Source organism: Uloborus diversus, chromosome 9 (genome assembly GCF_026930045.1).
Source record: "Uloborus diversus isolate 005 chromosome 9, Udiv.v.3.1, whole genome shotgun sequence".
NCBI classification, from domain to species: domain Eukaryota; kingdom Metazoa; phylum Arthropoda; class Arachnida; order Araneae; family Uloboridae; genus Uloborus; species Uloborus diversus.
The window spans coordinates 6,246,055-6,266,283 of record NC_072739.1 but is presented as its reverse complement, the minus strand read 5'-3'; the positions used below and the strand labels follow the sequence as shown (position 1 = coordinate 6,266,283).

At 30.6% G+C, this 20,229-nt stretch overlaps 2 protein-coding genes across 2 annotated transcripts in view; one reads left to right on the top strand and one right to left on the bottom strand.

Moving 5' to 3' along the window:
* The first annotated feature begins 2,331 nt into the window (after positions 1-2,331).
* Positions 2,332-4,691, top strand: LOC129229727 (ATP-binding cassette sub-family F member 3-like). The gene is made up of 4 exons (XM_054864093.1): positions 2,332-2,377; positions 3,765-3,897; positions 4,374-4,461; positions 4,539-4,691. The coding sequence occupies exons 1-4, from the start codon at positions 2,332-2,334 to the stop codon at positions 4,689-4,691; spliced, it is 420 nt and encodes a 139-aa protein (XP_054720068.1).
* A 13,216-nt stretch (positions 4,692-17,907) lies between these two features.
* The window catches only part of LOC129230698 (eukaryotic translation initiation factor 2A-like), a 69,971-nt gene continuing 67,649 nt past the window's right edge, over positions 17,908-20,229 (bottom strand). Inside the window, exons 16-18 of the mRNA XM_054865117.1 lie at positions 19,229-19,369; positions 18,129-18,194; positions 17,908-18,031 (exon numbers count right to left, since the gene is read on the bottom strand). Coding sequence (XP_054721092.1) covers positions 17,969-18,031; positions 18,129-18,194; positions 19,229-19,369 — 270 coding nt within the window. The 3' untranslated portion in view covers positions 17,908-17,968. The remainder of the gene's footprint in view (positions 18,032-18,128; positions 18,195-19,228; positions 19,370-20,229) is intronic.

The window sequence follows — 20,229 nt, the reverse complement described above, 5'->3', positions numbered from 1 at the left end:
GTCAAAAATGTCAGGGAAAAGTCAGGGAGTTTTCAAATTTTGTCCTCCAAAAATTTTTTTTCCATTTTTTTCCCAAGGAATTAAGTTACTATGAGATCTAGTCTTCGTTTTTATTGTGATTTCACGAAAAAATTGTAAATTTTTATCTAAACCGACGCTGGCACTTAAAAACTGCAATCGAAAAATGAACGTTTTTTTTTTCACAACGAAAAATGCGCCAAAAGAGCGAAGATTTTCTTGCATAGAGTCAGTGAGGGGAACGCATTTCTTTCTACTGCCTAAAGTTTTAGATGGGTTGCCACAACATTCTGTTCGGTTCAGGGTTCGTACGCTCCGGGAAAACTTGGAATTATCAGGGAAAATGACTTAGTCAAAAATGTCAAGGAATTTTCCAAATGTGTCCCCAAAATTTTTCTTTTCCCAATTTTTTCCCAGGGAATTTCGTTTTATAAGATCTAATCTTCATTTTTATCGATGTATTTAAAAAAAATTGTAACAATTTTAAAGCAATGAAAAAAGTGGCGACCCAAAAAATCTTCAGAAGCCGCCATTTTTGGCTCTCAGTAGTTCCCAAGGGAAAAAAAATCAGGTGAACAGCAATTATGCACAAACTCAACAGGAGAGAAAACAATTTACTGCTTCGGAAGCACAACCTGTAGATGGGAGGGTCGATCGGGGAAAATGTTTTTTTTTGTTCGGAAAATCATTTCAGCTACGTGCGAAACGTAGTCGCCATCTTTGGTCATTCACAAGATGGAAGTAGATACGATCCAAAAATGCTTAAGTTTCTAAAAACAAAGCAGAATTGGATGTTTTCTTTAATTGAAAACTGATGAAAACAACAAAAAATGGTCTGCAAATTGTTTTTCTATTATTATTTGAAATAATTTTCTTGAGAAATGAAAAATTTTGTTCTTAAAACTTAATCTTATCCTGACTGCCTCGGACGCAAATGTGATAAAAACTTTTCAATGAATTGTAGTATCATGAAGATTTATTATTTTTTAATTGTCTTCATGCAACAAATTAAAAAAAAGTTATTTCTTATTTTTGGGCATAGCCGCCATATTTGGTCATTCCCAAGATGGAAGTACACAAGACTTTTTCAAGTGCCTAAGTTCCCGAAAACGGCATTGGATGTTAATTGCAATGCAAACTATTGAAAACAACACAAATTGTGCCCCTTTTTTCCGGATAATTTGTAATTATTTTCTGGAAAAATGCAAAATTTAATCTTCATAACTTTTTTTTTGTTTTAATTGATTTAGACTCTTATGTGCTAAATACTGACTATTTTGCTTTTATTGTAGTGTTTTAAGGATTATTAATTATTTATTACTACTTTTATACTACAAATCCCAAAATCTACTTATTATTTTACATTTTTCACTTTGTCGCCATATTTAATCGTTTGCACAATGGAAGTAGACTTAAACTTCCAGAAACAGAATTGGACGTTTATATCAATGTGTAATATTGAAAATAACATTAAATGTGCAAAAAGTTATGAATTTTTGAAAATTAACTATTACTTTCTGGAAAAGAAAGTTTGAAATTTTAATGTAAGCGTCCTTTAATATGTGAAAAAAAAAAAAGATTATTGGCATTGGCCTATGATTGGCGGATGTTGATTTTTGTTACTATGAATTACATGGTATGCCGATTGATGCAACAAGTTAATCATATTTATACTGAAATTTAGCATTGCATTTTGCTCAATATGTTTCGTGTAACCTACTTATAAGAAAATAAAAAGTATTGTAAACCAAAAGCGGATGCTAAAAGGTTGCAGCAGGACTACAGCAAAACGCTATAATATTACGCGTGACATCAAAGAAACCCTAAAATAAGTTGAAAGTACTCTGTTTTCAACAAATAGTAAACAAATTAAGACAATTTTGAACAAAATGTTTAAAAAAAACTAAAAATTTTGACAGAGAAAACAAACAAAAAAAAACAAGTTTTTTTTTTTAAATCTAAGGGGAGAAGTTTCAGTTCTTCTGCATCGCTACTTTAAACAATTTTAATTATTTTGAAAATATTACTATTTAAACTTAAATTTTGAATGAAGCGAGTAACCTGGAATTTTCTAAAAAACAACCTGGAAAAGTCAGGGAACTTTTTTTAAACAAAAGTGTATGAACCCTGCTGATTTCATGTGTTGTAAAAAGAATATGTGCCAAATAAAGTTATGAGTTATAATATTAAATTTTGTTTACGAAATAATCGGTGTTCTAAATTAATTACTAATTTAAGCTATTCCAACTGGCTTTAGTTTCAAAATTTGTTTGTACTCCTGTATAGATTACATATGGTGGTCTGATGGAGGGGATGGGGGCTTACATCAGTGTTCAAATAGAGGTGCAGAGCCAGAAAGGTTGAGAACCCTTGTTGTATACGACAAGGAGTTTTCCACAAAAACTTATGAAAATGCACAAAAATTTCTTTATTTTTTCACAATAGGTAGAAAATTCACAAAAGTCTCTCTTTTCTCCTAAAAATAAAAACCTGGATCGATCTCTGTTTTTATTTGTGTTAAAGTAATTTAAGTAATTAATAAATTAAGTAATTAAGTAATTTAAGTAATCTCTTGGAGTGAAAAACCAGAATATTTATGTTTAAAAAACAGAGGAAATAAGAAAAGGTTTTTTCCCTCCTGTAAAACCAGGTGTTTTATTATTATTGTTAATTAATTTTTTAAAGTCTTAAATTTTATGTAACAAAAATTGAGAATTGAATAATGCAAAGGAAATGATATGCAAATTTTGTAGAACCTTGCTCCAATGTAACATAATGATGTCATTGCTAGAATTTCTCAATGAATAGAAAGTACAGTCGGACCTCCATACATTGAAGTAGCAAATTGCCGGGAAAAAATTCGATATATAGTAATTTCGATACATAGAAACTATCTTATTTTATGCTAAAAATCTCCTAAAACATTAAGGTTAAAGCTAATTTTGGTGTATAAAACCCAATTTCTAATTTTTACAAGCGTCAGATTAGATGAAAGTTAATAATTAAAAAAATAACAGAAATTAAATTTTTGTACTTTCATTCTTTGGCAACTTGATCCGCAACATTATGGGTTTTTGTTTTGAAAATGTAATCCAGAGAAAAGTAAAAACTCAATCTACTTAGCTTGAATGATTTTCACTGAAGCTAAAAAGACTAAGAATGATAATCAACAGACAAAAGGGATAACTTGAAACTGATTTTACAGTGTTACTGGTTACAACGAAGATTTGAAATCAACTTGAGGGAATTTAAGAACTCCAGAATGAAACAACGACCTATCTACACACCTCTCAAAACCCAGATTCCTTATGAGTTTCATAGCCATCTTCAGTGAATATAATTTTCTCCCCTAACCTACACAATTTTTAACCTTCATTTTTCATGAGACAAACAGTCTAAAGTGGAAACAAAATCTACGAAAGTCTCATTTTTTTTTTTTTTTGATATATAGAGATTTTTTTGATATATAGAAACAATTTTTCTATGTAATGAACATAGAAATTTGCTGGGATTTCGATGTATAGAAAATTTCGATATGTGGAAGTTCGATATATGGAGGTTTGGCTGTAGCTCCTAAAAATTGTATAGTGCTTGATGATTTTTTTTGGGGGGGGGGGGGGGCTTTGTTTAATTTGATTTATTCTTCTTCAATTGGGCTTTTTTTTAAAGTTTAAGTTGGAGTAATCTTTAAAATATTATGATAGTTTTGTAAATTATCTCATATTTGATTCATTAATTATGAACAGGTAAGCCTTCTGAAGAATACCGAAGGCAGCTGGGGTGTTTTGGTGTCACAGGAGATTTAGCCTTGCAGTCTGTTGCTAGCCTCTCCGGTGGCCAGAAAAGTAGAGTAGCTTTTGCAGCTATGGCCATGCTCCAGTGAGTATCTTGCATAATAAGCATGTTGCCCCTTTCTTTCTTTCTCTTCTTTTCAAAATACTTTTTTCATTTTTGTTCATGAGGCCATTTAAAATAAATCAATTTTCTGCTCTCTATCACTATGGTTGACTTAATCGATCAAGTGATTCGTTATACAAACTTACTTATTGTTGTAGTTTTTATACAAACAAAAATGAATGCTTCTAATTTGGAATGCACCAATCTGTAATCAACCACACTGCCGATTATTTACAATCAATCAATTTGTGCTAATTAATCTGCTGCAAAATATGTTTTTGTTAAACTTAAAGTATGCCTAAAACAAGAAACTATGTACTTCTGAGAAAGATTTTCAATTTTTGATACACATTGTGGTAATTGGAGATACTTCTAGTAGTTCACTGAATCTAATTTTGTCAATATGTTGATGAATTTTCAAATAAAAAAAAATAATTTAAATTACTTTTTTATTTCAGTCCGCACTTTCTAATATTAGATGAACCTACGAATCATCTTGATGTGGAGACTGTAGAAGCATTAGGAATAGCTCTTCAACATTTCACGGTATGGTATTTCAAAATTATGCACAAGTATTTATAAATGTAGATAAGTACATATTCTAAAATTAATATTTTTTTTAGGGAGGAGTAGTGTTAGTCTCCCACGACGAACAATTAATTGAACTGGTATGTCAAGAATTGTGGATCTGTAAAAATGGTTCCGTGTCAACTATATCAGGAGGATTCTCGCAATATAGGAAGCTAGTTGAAGATGAACTAGCTGCACAAACATAGCGACATGTAATTTTAACAAAAATGCTTTTTAAATAAACATTTATTTAATTTTTAAACCTCGAATTCAATTCTGTGATATCCGTTTGCAAACTAAAGCACTGGAATTTGAAAGCACTTTTGCGCATTGGAGCAGGTGTTCAGACACTTTTTGCAAATTGTGAAAACAATTGAAATATGATACTTTATCATGTTTGATTTTTCAGATTGTAAAAAATTATAGTTTTAATCAGAAGTGTTTGTATAGTATATCTGTTTTTGGCAAATGTTTTGAAATCAATACAATGCATCTTATACAATAAATGTTATTTATTTTAGAAGTTGCTTTCAGTTTTAGTTTATATGCAGGAATGGGACATTTGCACAGATTGTCGGAACTATGCCAAAACATAACCTCTGTACCATCCTACTCCAAAAGCATCGTTTTCTAACTAAATTGTGCCCACCCGTGCCAAACATTTGAAATCAATGAGCTAAAGATATTGAATCTTGTACGGAGTTTCAATGGTTTGAACAGCTTTCTATTTAAATAACTGCCAGCAAATCATTTTTTATACTAAAAAGAATTGATTACCAAAAAAGTTTTCACAGCAATAGGATTTAGTTTGGAGGCATATTTTTGGTGACAGCCTGTCTGATTTGGTTTTTCTTGCTAAAAGGTAACCAAATTGTAAAAGATGGGGATGATTTTAAAAGAAGAATTTAAAAAGCACATTAATTGCTAAAAGCATGCATTAGAATTCTTGCTCAGGTCTACAAAGTTCGGGAAGATATATACTGTCATCATATACCTAGTTTTTTAATTTTTTTATATTAATTCTAAAACAGACCCTTGACTAAGAAAAAGGAGAAAAAAATCTTGATTGTATAGGCAGTACATCAGAATTTTCTAGTATAAAATTACATTTCTTGCATATACATCTTGGGGGGGGGGGGGGTGGAAAAAATAAAAACTCCCAGCAAATTTCATTTGCAGCCGTAAGAGTAAACATGCTTTTTTGTTTGTGCTTAAAATGTATTTATATACAAAATATAAGTAGCTTTTCATTTATTTTGTGATGTCTAATTACTCGTTTTTGCTTCCCCCCCGCACAGAAATATTAGATTTATGCTTAGTTTAGGTTTCCTTTCCAGTTTTGAGAAAAATTCACCCATGATTTAGTTTGTTCATTAAATATGTATTTTCTGTTGATATACCTTTTTTACTTCTATATTTTTTAAGTTGAGGATAAAGAACTCAAATTGATCTACAACATCTTGATAGTTTCAAATTATTTCTACCAGTACAATATATTCTTACATTTTGTCTTTCACTCGACTCTTTATTATTATTCCTTTTTTTTTTACGTGCTCCAAAAATTTTGAAGCATTGTTACTGATCTCTTGCAGCAACTTTCCCCCGAAACAATTTTCCTGCTTTAATGGCTTCTAGTCTAGAGGCTTGATTTTAAGGTGATTTTACCGGCATAATAGAAAAAAAAAAAACCTAGCTATTTTCACTATACATTTTTATCGTTTTTTTATTAATAGTTAAGAGTATAAAAATACACAATAGTTGAAAAAAAAATCAAAATTGTTTTTGGTGGAGCCTGGGGACTCTAAAAAAAAGTGGGGGGGGGGGGTCTCCTGGTTAATGTGATTCTAATCCTCCAGGTGATCTGAAACATCAAGTTAAGGTTGATTCTTATTAAACTAGGATGTAGAATTGTCTGGATGTAGCCGATTTGAATTTTTTTTTTTTTCACAAAAAGACATCCTTTTGAAAATAAAGTTCATTTTTGGCTCCTTTTTTAAATTTTGGAATTTTTTTTAAAATAATAAAATCAAAAATTACAAAAACCCTACGTGGAGACAATTTTGATAGTACTAAGAAAATCGGTACCAAATTTCAAGTACATTGGTGCATTAAAACTTGAGATATCTTGTCAACCGTATCGAAAAAAAAAGTTTCGAGAAAAACGCGTTTAAAGTTTGCTGTCTCATTTCAGCACAATAGTTTATTTTAACAAAATTAACTGTAACTCCAAAAATGATTTGAATTTCCATAAATCCTCTCAGAAACTTATTCTTAAATCGTTTTATTTTTATTATTCTTTTTTAAACTTCTAGACTAGAAGATCCCTTTAAAACAGCATGCATTAGCTGCTCCAATGTGGTAAAGATGATGTCCCATCCCTGAATGTAACTTAAGCTATTTCGTCAATATAGAATAGATGTACATTTTAAATTTTGTTTTGATAATTCTTAGGTTATTATTAGATAATTTAATGTGCAGTATCTTGTTTTGTTACATCATTAATTTGTTTCTTTTCTTTTTCAGTATATATTTCTAAAGAATTAACTCAATGATAATTTGCTTGCTACAACTGTCTTTAAAAACATAAGTGAGAATATCTCAGGCTATTAATTCTTTGAAAAATTTTAAAACTGCTCCCCCCTTTCCAATTTTTGCTAATTCAATCACTCAAAATTTTATATGCTTAATGGTTTATTGGGAAAATCAAGGGAATCTACACATCCCCCCCCCCTCTTAACGTTCTGTACATTCAATTAAAATTTAAAGTGGGACAAAGTAAAGTAGTTAAGATAACTAATGTGTTTTGAAACTTACAATACAAGAAGAGAGAACAATCAAATTTATAATAAAAGTTACATTGAAACACAATTTTTTATTTTTGGCAGAAAATTAGAATTTTTTTTAAAAAAAAGTGTAGAATTTTCTCTTATTTTCATAAGGCAAAGTGCAAAATAAAATATTTTTTGAACAAAATATTTTCTGTTTGATTATTCAAAATTTTTGATCAAATAAATGAATAAAAGAATGAATAAATTAACGTATAAAAAAATGTGCAAATGATTATAGTGAATGAATAAGAAAATAAGTGAATTATGAAACGAAAATATGTGAATGAATTAATTTTAATGAATACATAAGTGATTTTACGATTGAATAAGTAAACGAAATATACTGCCCCGAATATTTAGAAGGTCCTAATTAATATTTAAAATTTTATTAACAAGAATTTTATCATTTTGTAATAATAAATAATGACTTAATACCAAAAATTAGAATATGAGTATTAATTTTGAATATTGTTTGTATTATCATATGTTTTAATCTGTAGAAGTAACTTTTCCCTGACTGGAATAGACTACATGTGTATAATTAAAATATTACGAGATAGTTGGTGCTGAAAATACCATAAATATTTCACAACTTCACTTTTCCTCTTATTTTTCGAGAATCAGATTTTTTTTTTTTTTTTTCTGAAAGAGGCACGGGTGGAAATTTTGAAATTTACATTGTTTTGTTGATTGACTGCTTATACCCATAAAATAAGCTTTTCCCCTTCAGAAAATTTTTGAAATGGTGCTCATGCAGTTTGACTTAAAATTAAGGAACTTTAATTATAAATGGCTATGACATCTTATAGATTCCTAAAAAATAAACAATATTAAAGAAACTGTATGAAATGATTTTATCCTTAATTGTTTTCTACTATATGCAATTTCTTTACTGAAATTATAAAAGAAATAAATAATCAACCTCTATTAATTAACTTCCAATACATGCTGAATCATTAATAGTTTTTTCCTCAAATATGTAAATATTGTCAACAAAAGAATAGTAATTTTTTACTACACACTGCTGGTAATTACTGATTGTATCATTCATATATAAAAACTTGGAGTTAATTTTACTTTTGAACCTAATGTGTTCAATTTAATGAATCAGTAATTGTCTTGAATTTACTTGTAAATAATTTACAATCGTATAAAATTGTTTTAAATACATATCGCACCTTGGCAAGGAAAAACTAATAATTTAGGGAAAACACACTAGCAATTGCCTTAAAATGTAAATTTTGTTCTCTTTCTCGCCACCAAACTTCCAGGAAGTTAGCTTACATGACTGGTGCTTGGTGGTATAAAAAAGATATAATTATAGTGGCACATTCATTAAAATTTCAAACTTTTGGAAAAAAAAATTTCTAACTTTAAATATACATTATTAATGCAACAAAAACTAAGGAGTAAAAAGCACATTATTAATTTTTAATGCATATTGAAATATATGAGACTTTATAGTTTTATTCCACTATCGTATAAAACCGCTATTTTCTCCAAAGCTGTGTTTTTGAGTTGTGTCACTTTCCTTGCCCAAGTGCGATGTGTGTGAAAAGTTTACAAAGGCTTTTCCCCCCCTATCTTGGTAAAAGCTTTGCCTAAATAATTTTTGTATCCTTAGTCATATCAGATTATGCATATTATTAGAACAATAAAAATGTATATGTATCTAAAAACATCTTCAGCTGCATCCAAGTTGGCATTAACATGCAATGGAAAAAACTCTGGCAAAGCATATGTGAGACAACCTAAACAGAGCTCTCACCACCTGCACCAGGAATATTTTAAATAGCTCCATGTGACAGCAAGTGATAACTATACATGCATCTGGTGACAACATAAAAGTTGATTCATTTGTTCAAGTTTGAAAATCAGGACACGGCTTAAAGCATTTATACTTTTTTTCTTTTCATTTTAAAGACTATGTAAAAAACAAAACAAAATTCTGTTATTTTCTTAGCATCTGTTTGTAAATTTTGATAACTTTCAAAATATTCTTATGGCAAAACACCAGAAAGAATAAAGACATTCTTTTTTAAATGGAATTTCTTGTGAATAATTTTACAACAAAACATTAAAAGAACTGATTATACTGTGGCGTTTGTACTGGGGGGGGGGTGGGGGTCCGGCCCGGGGGGGTGACACCCTAAGTGAACTGGCAAGTTTTTGAAAAATATGAAGCTAAAATGCATTTTTAAGACTACAAATTTGAAAGCTTTTCGGAAAGGGGGGGTTACCCCCAGACCCCCTCCACTTTTGTTTCTTTTCTGTACTTTAGCCCACTTAAAATTTCGTTGTGACACAAATGTAGTTGTTTCTGAAAATTGCAAGAGTTTCATGCTGTCATGTTTACTTAAAAATTTGTTTTAGGGGGGGGGGGGGACACCACAAATTACCATCCCAGGTGTCACCCATGCCAGGTATGCCACTGGATTATATGCATAATAAAATTATCCAATTTCAAATATGCACTAAAAATGCAAATATTTAGTCTAATTTGTTGTTCACATCTAAAAAACACGAATGACCAATTTTTGAATATTTTATCTTTTCGGCAATAAACTTAAAAATTTGTGTATGCACGCATCAGATAAATGAGTAACCAGCTAACATATTAGTCATGTCTTTAATGTATTCATATTTAATTATTTTTCTGGGAATATGAATAAATCAAAATTTTACTCAGGGCCGAGCATGAAATGGAGTATTTTAAGTTTTAGGGGGAGAGGGGCTCTCTTTGGTGGCCTAGATTTAATAACTTATTTAAAAAAAAGCATCTTTCAAAAACTGCTCAGGCAACCCATATTTCATCATTCACTTTTAATGGTTAATAGGAAATTAAAAAGTCAAAGGTTTTCACAACTTAAATGATCAGTAAAAGGGGGAACTTTTCAAAACCGTATTATTTTAAAATACGAGTAGTCCTGTCTATTATTTCAGCAAGCCTTCCTGTTTTAAAAAATAAGATAGCACAAAATGCAGAGCCTTTTTTCAAAGACCTGTTTTTTTTTTTTTTTTTTTGACAAACATAATATCTTACTGCATAAAATCATTCAAGCAGTATGTTCTATTCAAGGCATATCCGGATGGTTTAAAATTTTTTGTTGTTAATCCATTTCAAAATGTATTTAAGTTAGTATCCATCTCAAATGTAAAATACAGCCAAACTCGCTTATAACGAGCACGAAGAGACCATATCTGCTCGTTATAACCGGGTTCGGAAAAAAAATCATGAAATTGTTTTTTTTTCTATATTTCTGCATAGTACCAAAGAAGTTGGTTATTTAATTTGAACTTGAAAATTTTCCCATTTGTTGTTATGGTGGTTGCGCGCTTTCATTTTTTTCTATCTCGACTTTCAGCTACAATATCCTCGGATGTGTATCTCGGTGATGAAAAATTCTTTTTAACAAAGATTTTTTTTAAATGCTCCTCCACTCCACGAATTTCAAAAAACGGGCCATGTCATCACTGGATCTCATGATTTATGTCTCATCTCCATCTTTGGTTGAATTCAAGTTGTTAATGGAATTTTTCCGAAATATAATTATCTTGTTTGAGAAGGAAATCAACAGACATTAAAAATTACAAAATTATTGCTCGCTTTTAGCAGGGTTTGCTTGTTAAAAGAGAGTTTTGTTCTCATAGACTTAACATTGTACCAATCAATTTTTACTTTCTTCTATATCTAATATATAGAAGAAAGTATTGGATTCGTGCAAATTTTCGAATTTTGACGGATTCGAACGTTTTGAGGTGTGCTGAGTCCATTTCGACTATTTTTGGAAAATGTCTGTCTGTCTGTGTGTGTGTATGTATGTGTGTGTGTATGTGTGTGTGTCACGTCTGTGTGTGACCAGTTTTTTGTGGCCGCTCTACAGCAAAAACTATCGCATGAAATTGAACGAAATTTGGTACACATATGTGACCCTATGTGAACTTGTGCCCATTGGTTTTTGGCGCGAATTCCTCCAAGGGGGGTGGAGCAATGGGACATTTTTTGAGTTATGCTTGATTGCTATTCCTCAGGAAGTAACTGGCGGAATCAAACAAAATTTGGTCCATATGTTGCCCCTAACTGAGAGCAGGTGTTGATTCAATTTTGGTGTCAATAGCTCAAACGGGGGTTGAGTTATAGAACGTTTTTTGTCGTGAATTGTGACTGCTGTATCTCAAGAAATAACGAACGGAATCAAACAAAAATTTTTTGACAAGTAGCCCTTAGTGGGTAAAAGAGCTGATTTTACTTTGGTGTCAACAGCTAAAAAGGGGGGTAGCGCAATCGCCCGTTCTTTTTTTCCATTGTGAGTGCCCTATCTCAAGAAGTAATGCTACGTTCTGTTTGAAATTTGGAATATATGTGAATCCATATGTAAACAGGCTTTGGTTCAATTTTGACGCCAATCGCTGCAAGAGGTGTTGATTTTTTTTCGAATAAAAATAGCTTTATTAATGCAACAATAAGAAAGATAAATCGTAATAGATTGTCGTCTGCGTATTTCTCGTGATTTTAATTGTATGGAAATGATCGGAAATATTATCTCAATGAATTAAAATTTTTAACTGTTGCCATCTTATGTTTTTTAATAAATAAAATATTTGTAATTAATTCAAGTAAGGCTTTTAAAGTAACTTTCAATTTTCGCTCTTTGCTTTGCTTTTGTAATAATTCAGACATTGGGATGGTCGTCAAGTTTTTGCATGTGTAATTTTGTTTCTGTTAGGAATATTGCTTCCTCGTCAAGCATGGGGAGGGATCAGAAAAAGGAAAAATATAGAAGAAAGTTTCGTGATGGCCACAACATACTAGTTTTTTTTTTATTTCCTTGCTAATTCAGAGTTCTCATTAAAACAGGGCTCGCTATAAGTGAGTAACTCTATTTTATTTGAAACAAAGATTTGCTATTGCTTTAGAGCAAATTTATGTTCTGCTTGTAACCTACCTCATTTATTTGATAGAATGTGCTCCCTAGTAAATTATAAAAATTTAAATTATTTTTTAATATCATTTTTGATGCTATTTTATTCATACAAACTTGTACACTTTATATACTTGTGTATGAGTCAAGTCATTTAGTGAAAAAACAATGTTGGCAGATCATCTTATATTCAAGGAAAAATGTCTGAAAAAAATTTCCTTATCACCTGGAAATTTTTTTGGTTTTAGTTTAACTCTTAATTCTGATATTTTGCGTAACAGTTGATTTACGACTTAAATTGCTGTAAAAGCTGATTTTTCAAAAATGAACATCAAGGTAACAAAATATTAATATGCAAAAATTTGATGTTAAATTAGAGGTACATTTAACGAAAGTGAAAGCTTTTTTTTTTTTCAATTTATGAGCTTGAAAATTGCAGGCTTCAAACTAAATTCCATTCTGTATTCTAGTTTTCAAAAACATGGCAAAATGTTTGCGATTTTTTTTAAACTAAATGTATAGGTTTCAATGTATAAAAAAATATTTTTTTTCTGAGTATACACAATGAGAAAAAAAAACATGCATCTGTTTTTAACCCCCGAGTCACAAAGGAAGGGGGTTATAGTTTGATGTGTCTGAGTGTCTGTGGCACTCTAAAGCCTAAACGGATGGACCGATTTTGAAAAACTTTTTTTCGTTCAAAAGGAGAGTTGATCGAGAGCAGACCCCGCAGTGTTCCTATTTTCCTACTTTTTCCCTATTTTTTTTCTTTCTTTAGTAAAGCACTTCTGATTGTGCATTGATTCTTATTTTTACAATGCCATATCGATAATTTTCTGAATATTTCAATTTTGAAAAGCAAAAGAAACAAGCGGATCCTGAGCTTTTCATTGACTGACTACGGTAATTTCCGGAAGGAACGCCACGCCGTCTGCGTGTTTAAAGTTAAATTTTCGTAAGTGACTTTTTTGCCGTTGCGGCGTTTATGATCGACTTTTCTTTTTATCTCCCCAACTTCAGTCCTACTGTTTTAACGAAACAATGAAGAAACAGATACTGGCACATTCTGATACAACTATTATTTACCCGTCAATTAGAAGCTTTATTTAAAGTAAATGGCCGACTTCAAAAAGTGCGGGAAAAGCCAAAATTTCCTATTTGCTAATATTTTGTATAGTTGATTACAAGTGAAATGGAGCTCTATTTAAACAGAAAGGCAATGTAAAACGTTAAAAGGAACGTACGGAAGCAAAAAATAAAAAACCTGTACACTGTACATATTTCATTGATGTTAGTACAAAATAAAAGCTACAGGTAACAGAAATTCGCAAAAACAGACTACTTCAAAAATAATCGAGGAAACTAACTTTTTTCATACATAAATATGATTATTGTTCATTCTAAGTCGCAAACATGATTATAAAATTTATAACATTTCATTTTTTTTCCTTGCAAAGAGTATTTTCAAAAAAAAAAAAAAAAAAAAAACCACTGCAAAACCTAGATGGGCAAAACGTTCCCGATTTTTGGAGAAAAAAATCGGAAATCAATTTTAATGAGATTTCGTTTTTATTTCTTCACTTTTTTAAAAGTTGGGGGATAGAGCCACAAGCAAATATGTACTGATTTTTTTTTTCTTTTTGATGGGTATTTTCTACTCTGATATATCATCAATATCAAAGTGTTGCACATCATTTTTTTGTGCTGATGCGTTTATTGCGATGCGGCATTCTGCACATTTTCTTTAAAATTTTTTTGACAGACTCTTCCTCTTTTCTGGGTGCGGCAATTATACCGATGCGGCGTATCTACTTTAAGTTATTGTACTCAGGGTGCCTTATCAAAAGGAGGGGGGGAGAAAGAGATGTATGCAAGCATTTGATGCCAGGTGCTCCCCCCCCTCACTCTCAATTTCGTAAACAATTTCCGATTGAATATTTTTATTGTATGGTGAGGATTGAGAGAAACTACATGCCTTCCCTTTCATGCACAGAGAAACATTAGTAATTGATCTTTGTCTTTGATAAAAATGTTATGTTTACCATCATGTTTTTTTCCTTTTTTTTCCGTGACAAAAATTTTGGAACAAGAAGAGGGTAAAAATCATCAAACAAATAAAACAATATTCGTTTTTATTGCTTGATTAAAATTAAAACTGGCCAATCATTTTGATTTTCCCCCCGATGGTGGCTAACGAAGGATGTATACTGTGAATGCAAATTTTATCTGAAAACAACAAAAACCGCACAAACTTTTGTATAGTTAAGCATTAATTTTCCAAAGCCAGAGAGGGGAGAAATTGACCCCACTGACCCCCATAAATGACCTGCCTGAAACAAAAACTTATGTTGAATGCTAAAAATACATAACATAATACAACCCTTAGTTTACTTATTTTGTATTTATTTAGTTTTATTATTTTACTAGTGGCACCCGCACGGCTTCGCCCGTTATAGAAAAATTAAAGGTCTTTTGGTTCGCTTGTATATTTACAAATAATGTATGGTGAATTTTCTCGCCAATTGGCTTGTACCGACGTTACAGTTTCACGTTATGATAATTTCGTATCTCGTCAATTGGCTTGTGCTCATGTTACGGTTCCACGTTATGATAATTTCGTAATTTATGATAGTTTTTTTTCTTAAAATTGGAATAGAAAAAGAACCACATCGAATTTTCGAAAAATCGCTTCGAGGTGCTCACCCCCATGCTACATACTAACTTTGTGCCAAATTTCATGAAAATCGGCCGAACGGTTTAGGCGCTATGCGCGTCACAAACATCCTACAGACATCCAGACATCCTCCGGACAGAGAGTCTTTCAGCTTTATTATTAGTAAAGATTATAAATTTTATGTCCCATATTTAAGAACAAATTTATTTTAGTTCTGCACTTTCATTGTTTCCTTTTTTTTTCAAATTCAAACATCTGCCCACTGCTTATGCAAAAATGCATGTCAGCTGCTGATTATTTTTAACTAAAACTAATTTAATATTTGCTTTGCTTTTTGTATCATAGTTTATGACAACAGGAGCTGAAAGTGTTTTTATTTTCAAATGATAAATGGATGCTCTCGAAGGAATGTTTTCATTTTTGACAAAACAAATCTTTAACAAAAATGGTTTTATTGTACCAAAATATAAATTATATTATTATTATTTGCGATCGCTATATTGCATTTTATTCTTTCACATTTAAAATTTTTATTACTGTATTGTTGAAAAGTGCTTCTTTGTTTGGATTTTATTTTCATATTTTTGTAATTAATATCTTTGTTTCCACCAGTTTATTTTCCATACTGATGATTGTCAGCTTGTTTCTTTCGTTTTGTTTCTGCGACTCAGTCTTTCATTAAATCCCTTTAATGCTTCAAAAGTACTGTTGGTTTATTTTTGGGGACAGTTTTGAATCAAAAATACTCTTAGTTTATTTTACATTAGAAATAAAATGTACGATAAATTTGTTTCCTCTTGACGTGTGTGTAGTCCTATCTCTTCCTTTTTTTTCCTACTTCTTTAAGTGATTTTTTTTCTTTTTTTTCCTGCTTTTTAAAATTTGATTCCTTATTTCCTACTTTTTCCCTCCAAAAAACAACTTCGGGGTCTGCGAGAGTGTTCTTAGCTAGGTTGCATCGTTGGATGGCATTAATTAACGAAGATATTAATTAAAAACCTCTAAAAGGTTTTTCACGATTTTTTGTAGTGAAAACATATTTAAAATTTTTTAAATTTAATACCAAAATAAAAAATTTTCCCTCGTCTGATAGAATGAGTTTGGAACTTCCATGTTGCATAGAATTAGAATTCTAACATTTTTCTAAAAGCAGATTTTAATAACGGCTAAGCCTTTATTCACGAGATTGATAACCGAATTCATTGTTGGCCGACAAGGAAATTAAAAGCAATGATTTAAAATTTTTATCTGTTGCCAGTTTCTATTTGTTAGCAAATAAAATACTTGAAATTGATTTTTAATAGTACAAAGATTTTAAAACGATTTTCAAATTTCCTTCTTGATACTACAGTTGCGACTCAGTCGGGGTTTTTTAAAATTTTTAATTTTAGTTAATTATTATTCTTGGGTCTCAGGAGGTTATGCAAAGAAAAAAAAAAAGTCGCAGGAATTAAAACATGTTTTGCACAGGGTTCATACTCTATTTGGATGAAAAAACTCCATGACTTTTCCAAGACTTTTTCATGACTTCAATGAAAATTTTCATGACCTCTTTACACGAAGAGAATAGCACTATTTAATCTCAAACTTGGTAATATTTGGAAATGAGCATTAGCAAAACGTCTATATGAATGTCACAGCCTCATTGAAGCACTTACTCGTAATGGAAAAAATATAAGTGCACACTTAAAAAACTAAATTATTCTTATTTGTCTTCATCATATAAATTTTCGTAAAGTAAAAATGCAGTAAAACGAATATGATGATGCTTAAATGTCTGATTTTTTTTTTTAAACAGGCAGAATGAAATTGAATGGGACAAAGGTTGAATGAGTAATCACTAAGTTTCCATAAATTTGCTTCAAAAGTTACTTTTTAGAGTCAACAGTGCCTTTAATCATCCACGTAACTTGACAGTATTTTGGTTCTTTAACCCTTCAAGTGGCCGTGACGTAAAATTCCTTCACCCAGCGATGTATTGAAGAGCGGCCGTGTCGAAAAATTTGGCCTTGAATATTCTGCTTCGAGAACGGCTGCGGCATAAAATTCTATGGAAGAATATTCATGGCGAAATTTTTCGACACGGCCGCTCTTCAATACATCGCTGGGTGAAGGAATTTTACGTCACGGCCGCTTGAAGGGTTAAAGTAAAGTCACATAGTTTAGTTCTTTATGTTTCTAAACCAGGTCTTTTTTGAAAAAAATTAGTCAGTCTAATCAATCTCCTGATACAAAAGTATATTTGTTTTGTTTACAAATTTGCATATTTTCAAATGCATATAAATTAATAGGTTCAGAAATTCCAGAATACGTTTAATTCCCGACATTGAACATAGTAGTGGGTCGCATGGATTAGTTTTGCGTGCCGTATGTTGGGCACTACTGTTTTAGAGCATTAAAAATTCCCCTTTTTCTGTATTCTATCGCCTGACTTAAGATCTTTATTTTCAAAACATTCAACAAATTAAGATAAACTCTGATAAATTTAATATTAAAGTCCTTACGAGTGATGAAATCGAACTTGCATGCAATTGAATTGCTTTTTTTTTTTTTTTTTTTTGAGTGGGCATGGCAAAACTAAGAATGTGAAATTTTGCTACTACAGAATATGAAACATAAGAAGTATTGAAAATAACAGAAAATTCAAAATAAGTGATGTCCAGGCAGTAAAATCACATCGCAAAAAATGGCAAACAACTGCTACAGAAGTGGATGTAAAGGGATTTCAAAATTCAGATTTGATTTTTGGAACGTTCAATTTTCCACTTTTAATAGCTTTTATATGCTATACTGTTAAATCACTCAAGATTTCAAATGCTTCTTTAGCTACTGTTCCTTTCTCTTTGTCCAGGACATTTTTCCATGACTTTTCCAGGTCTGAAATTTTGTAATTTTTTTTCCATGACTTTCCAGGATTTCCATGACCCGTACGAACCCTGTTTGCAATATGGTTGTATATAATATATGTATGTATGTACACATAAAAAAAAATCTCATTAAAATCTTCGAGACTTTATTTACAAAAGGACTTTATCAGAGCTTGTAAAAATAAGTTGAAATCAGTTTAGCTGAAGTGCACTTAATTCTTCTTCTAACTCAACTGCTTTTTTAATTTTTTCCAGCTATTAAAAAAGGGAGAAAAAGAAGTTATAAGTTTAATAACTGACAGATGCATCTATACAACAAGCTATGTAACAGCATCTAAATGATTCTACATACCTGATTAAGCTCTAGTTTTTTCCCAGCTGCTTGATCTTTCTTTAGTTTCTCAATCTGATCCAGTTTCTAATTGAATACAGGACAGAAAAAAAAATGTTGATCAGCATTGAGCACTATCTTTCACGATAGATTTCATTATAATATTAACTAATGTGATGCATGCCGAATTTCAATATATATTAAATTTGATAAAACACTGTGCATGTAAAAGTTTCAAGAAAGTTTTTCTGCAGAACATGTTAAACACTTAAAAACATCAGGTTAAAACTGCTAAGAAAAGAACTGCTGAATAAACATCAACATGTAGAAAATAATTACTGAGTTATAGACTAATACCAATTTCTTGCTTGTTGCTATTGCTCCATATTTTCAACTCATTATTTGTTACTTACTCATTATTTTATTTGTTACTCAAAATACATTAAAAGTCGAAATATTTGCGCATAGACTCCTGCAAAAACTTTTAGGAAAGGTGGTAAAACTTTTGACTTGTGAAATCTTAAATCTCCTAACTCATTTCTTTCAAAAAACACTAGAATAAATTGCTTTTTTGTTTTGTTTTTCCACCTCTGGAACGAATTTTCTATTTTAACACTGTAATAGATCTTAATTAAATGCAGTTTTGATTTATGCCACATTTTCGTGGAATGCCCTGTCAAGGGTCTACAGTTTCAGGAAAATTTTCAAATAAATTCCCTAATGGCGTAGAAAATTACTGTCTTACTAGTTGTCTTTATTGGGAATTCTAGTGATTTGGATTTTAATCTCTTTCCCTGGCATTTTTCATTTTATCCATAGAAACTTTTCTTTTATGAAGTAAATTACTTTTATGGTCTTGTTTTTGTGCATTCTCCAAGAATATTTTCATGCCTTTAAAAGACCCTTAGTTATATCTAGCTGGCTCAAAATAATGGAATGCAAACTTACAAAGCATTGGCAACAATTTGTTTAAGAAGATAAAACGTGGACTCGAAAGTTTATCTTAAAAGAATCGGATGTACAATTTCCATAAAAAAATTAACTGAAATTCTCATAATCATTAATTATAAAGATAAAATTAAAGATAATATTAATTACTAAATATGTCATATTATCTTTACTTTTAAGAGAGATCGAATTTTTTTATCCTTTTCTGGGTCGCCTGTTAATTCTGTTTTCGAAGACACGTCATTTTTGGCTGGAGCTTCAGAAACAGGCGGTTTGAGATCTTCAACAGCTTTTGGCATTTCAGCATTATTTTCCTAAGAAAAAAAAAATATATACATTCAATCAAATGATTGAGAACCCTGATCAAAAGGTTGTAGACCATATAAAGTTACTTTAAGAACTGTAAAAAAAGTTTTAGTCAGTAAGACTGTGTCAGTCAGTGTCAGATAGATTAATGAAGAAAATATAAAATTTAAAAGACTGAAGCATTTTAAGATATTAAAGATTTTAAGTTAAAAAAACAAATTGCCACGTATTTCTCTCTACAAACTTTGCACTTAATGTAGTTCGGTATATTAAAAAAAAAAAAAAAGAATAGCAACAGTAAAATGCTGGCTTTGAAAGCTATGCGTTTTTCCCTCGTACTAAACACATTGACAGTAATTATCTGTAACCGAGTAGTCAGAATATGCATGTAGACATTGACAGTATTTTTCTGTAGTAAGATAAATCAAACAATAACCAAAAAAAAAATTTTCATTACATAAATAGTAAGGTATGAAATATATATAAACAATAATAAGATATTGAAATATGTAAGTCACAAAAACAAATCCTAGATGCATTGAGTCAGAAATATTAGAATTCAACAAAACTGAAAACAAAATATAGTAAATTAAGTTACAGATGAAAGAAGCAATCTTGATGTAGAAAAAGTATGTCAAAAAGATACAACCTATATAATTCTTCAAAACAGGGAGAACAGTAAAAATTTATGTTTCATAACAAATTCTTATAAATAAAGCTACTTTACATTTCAATACCGATAGTCAAATAAATTTCCTTCTTTTTGTATATAATTGTGAATAAAATTTAAACCTTTTCACTTCCTTTTACAAAAAAGGAAGTATTGTATTCACGAAAAACTTTTCACTCAAAAATCGACCTTAATTTC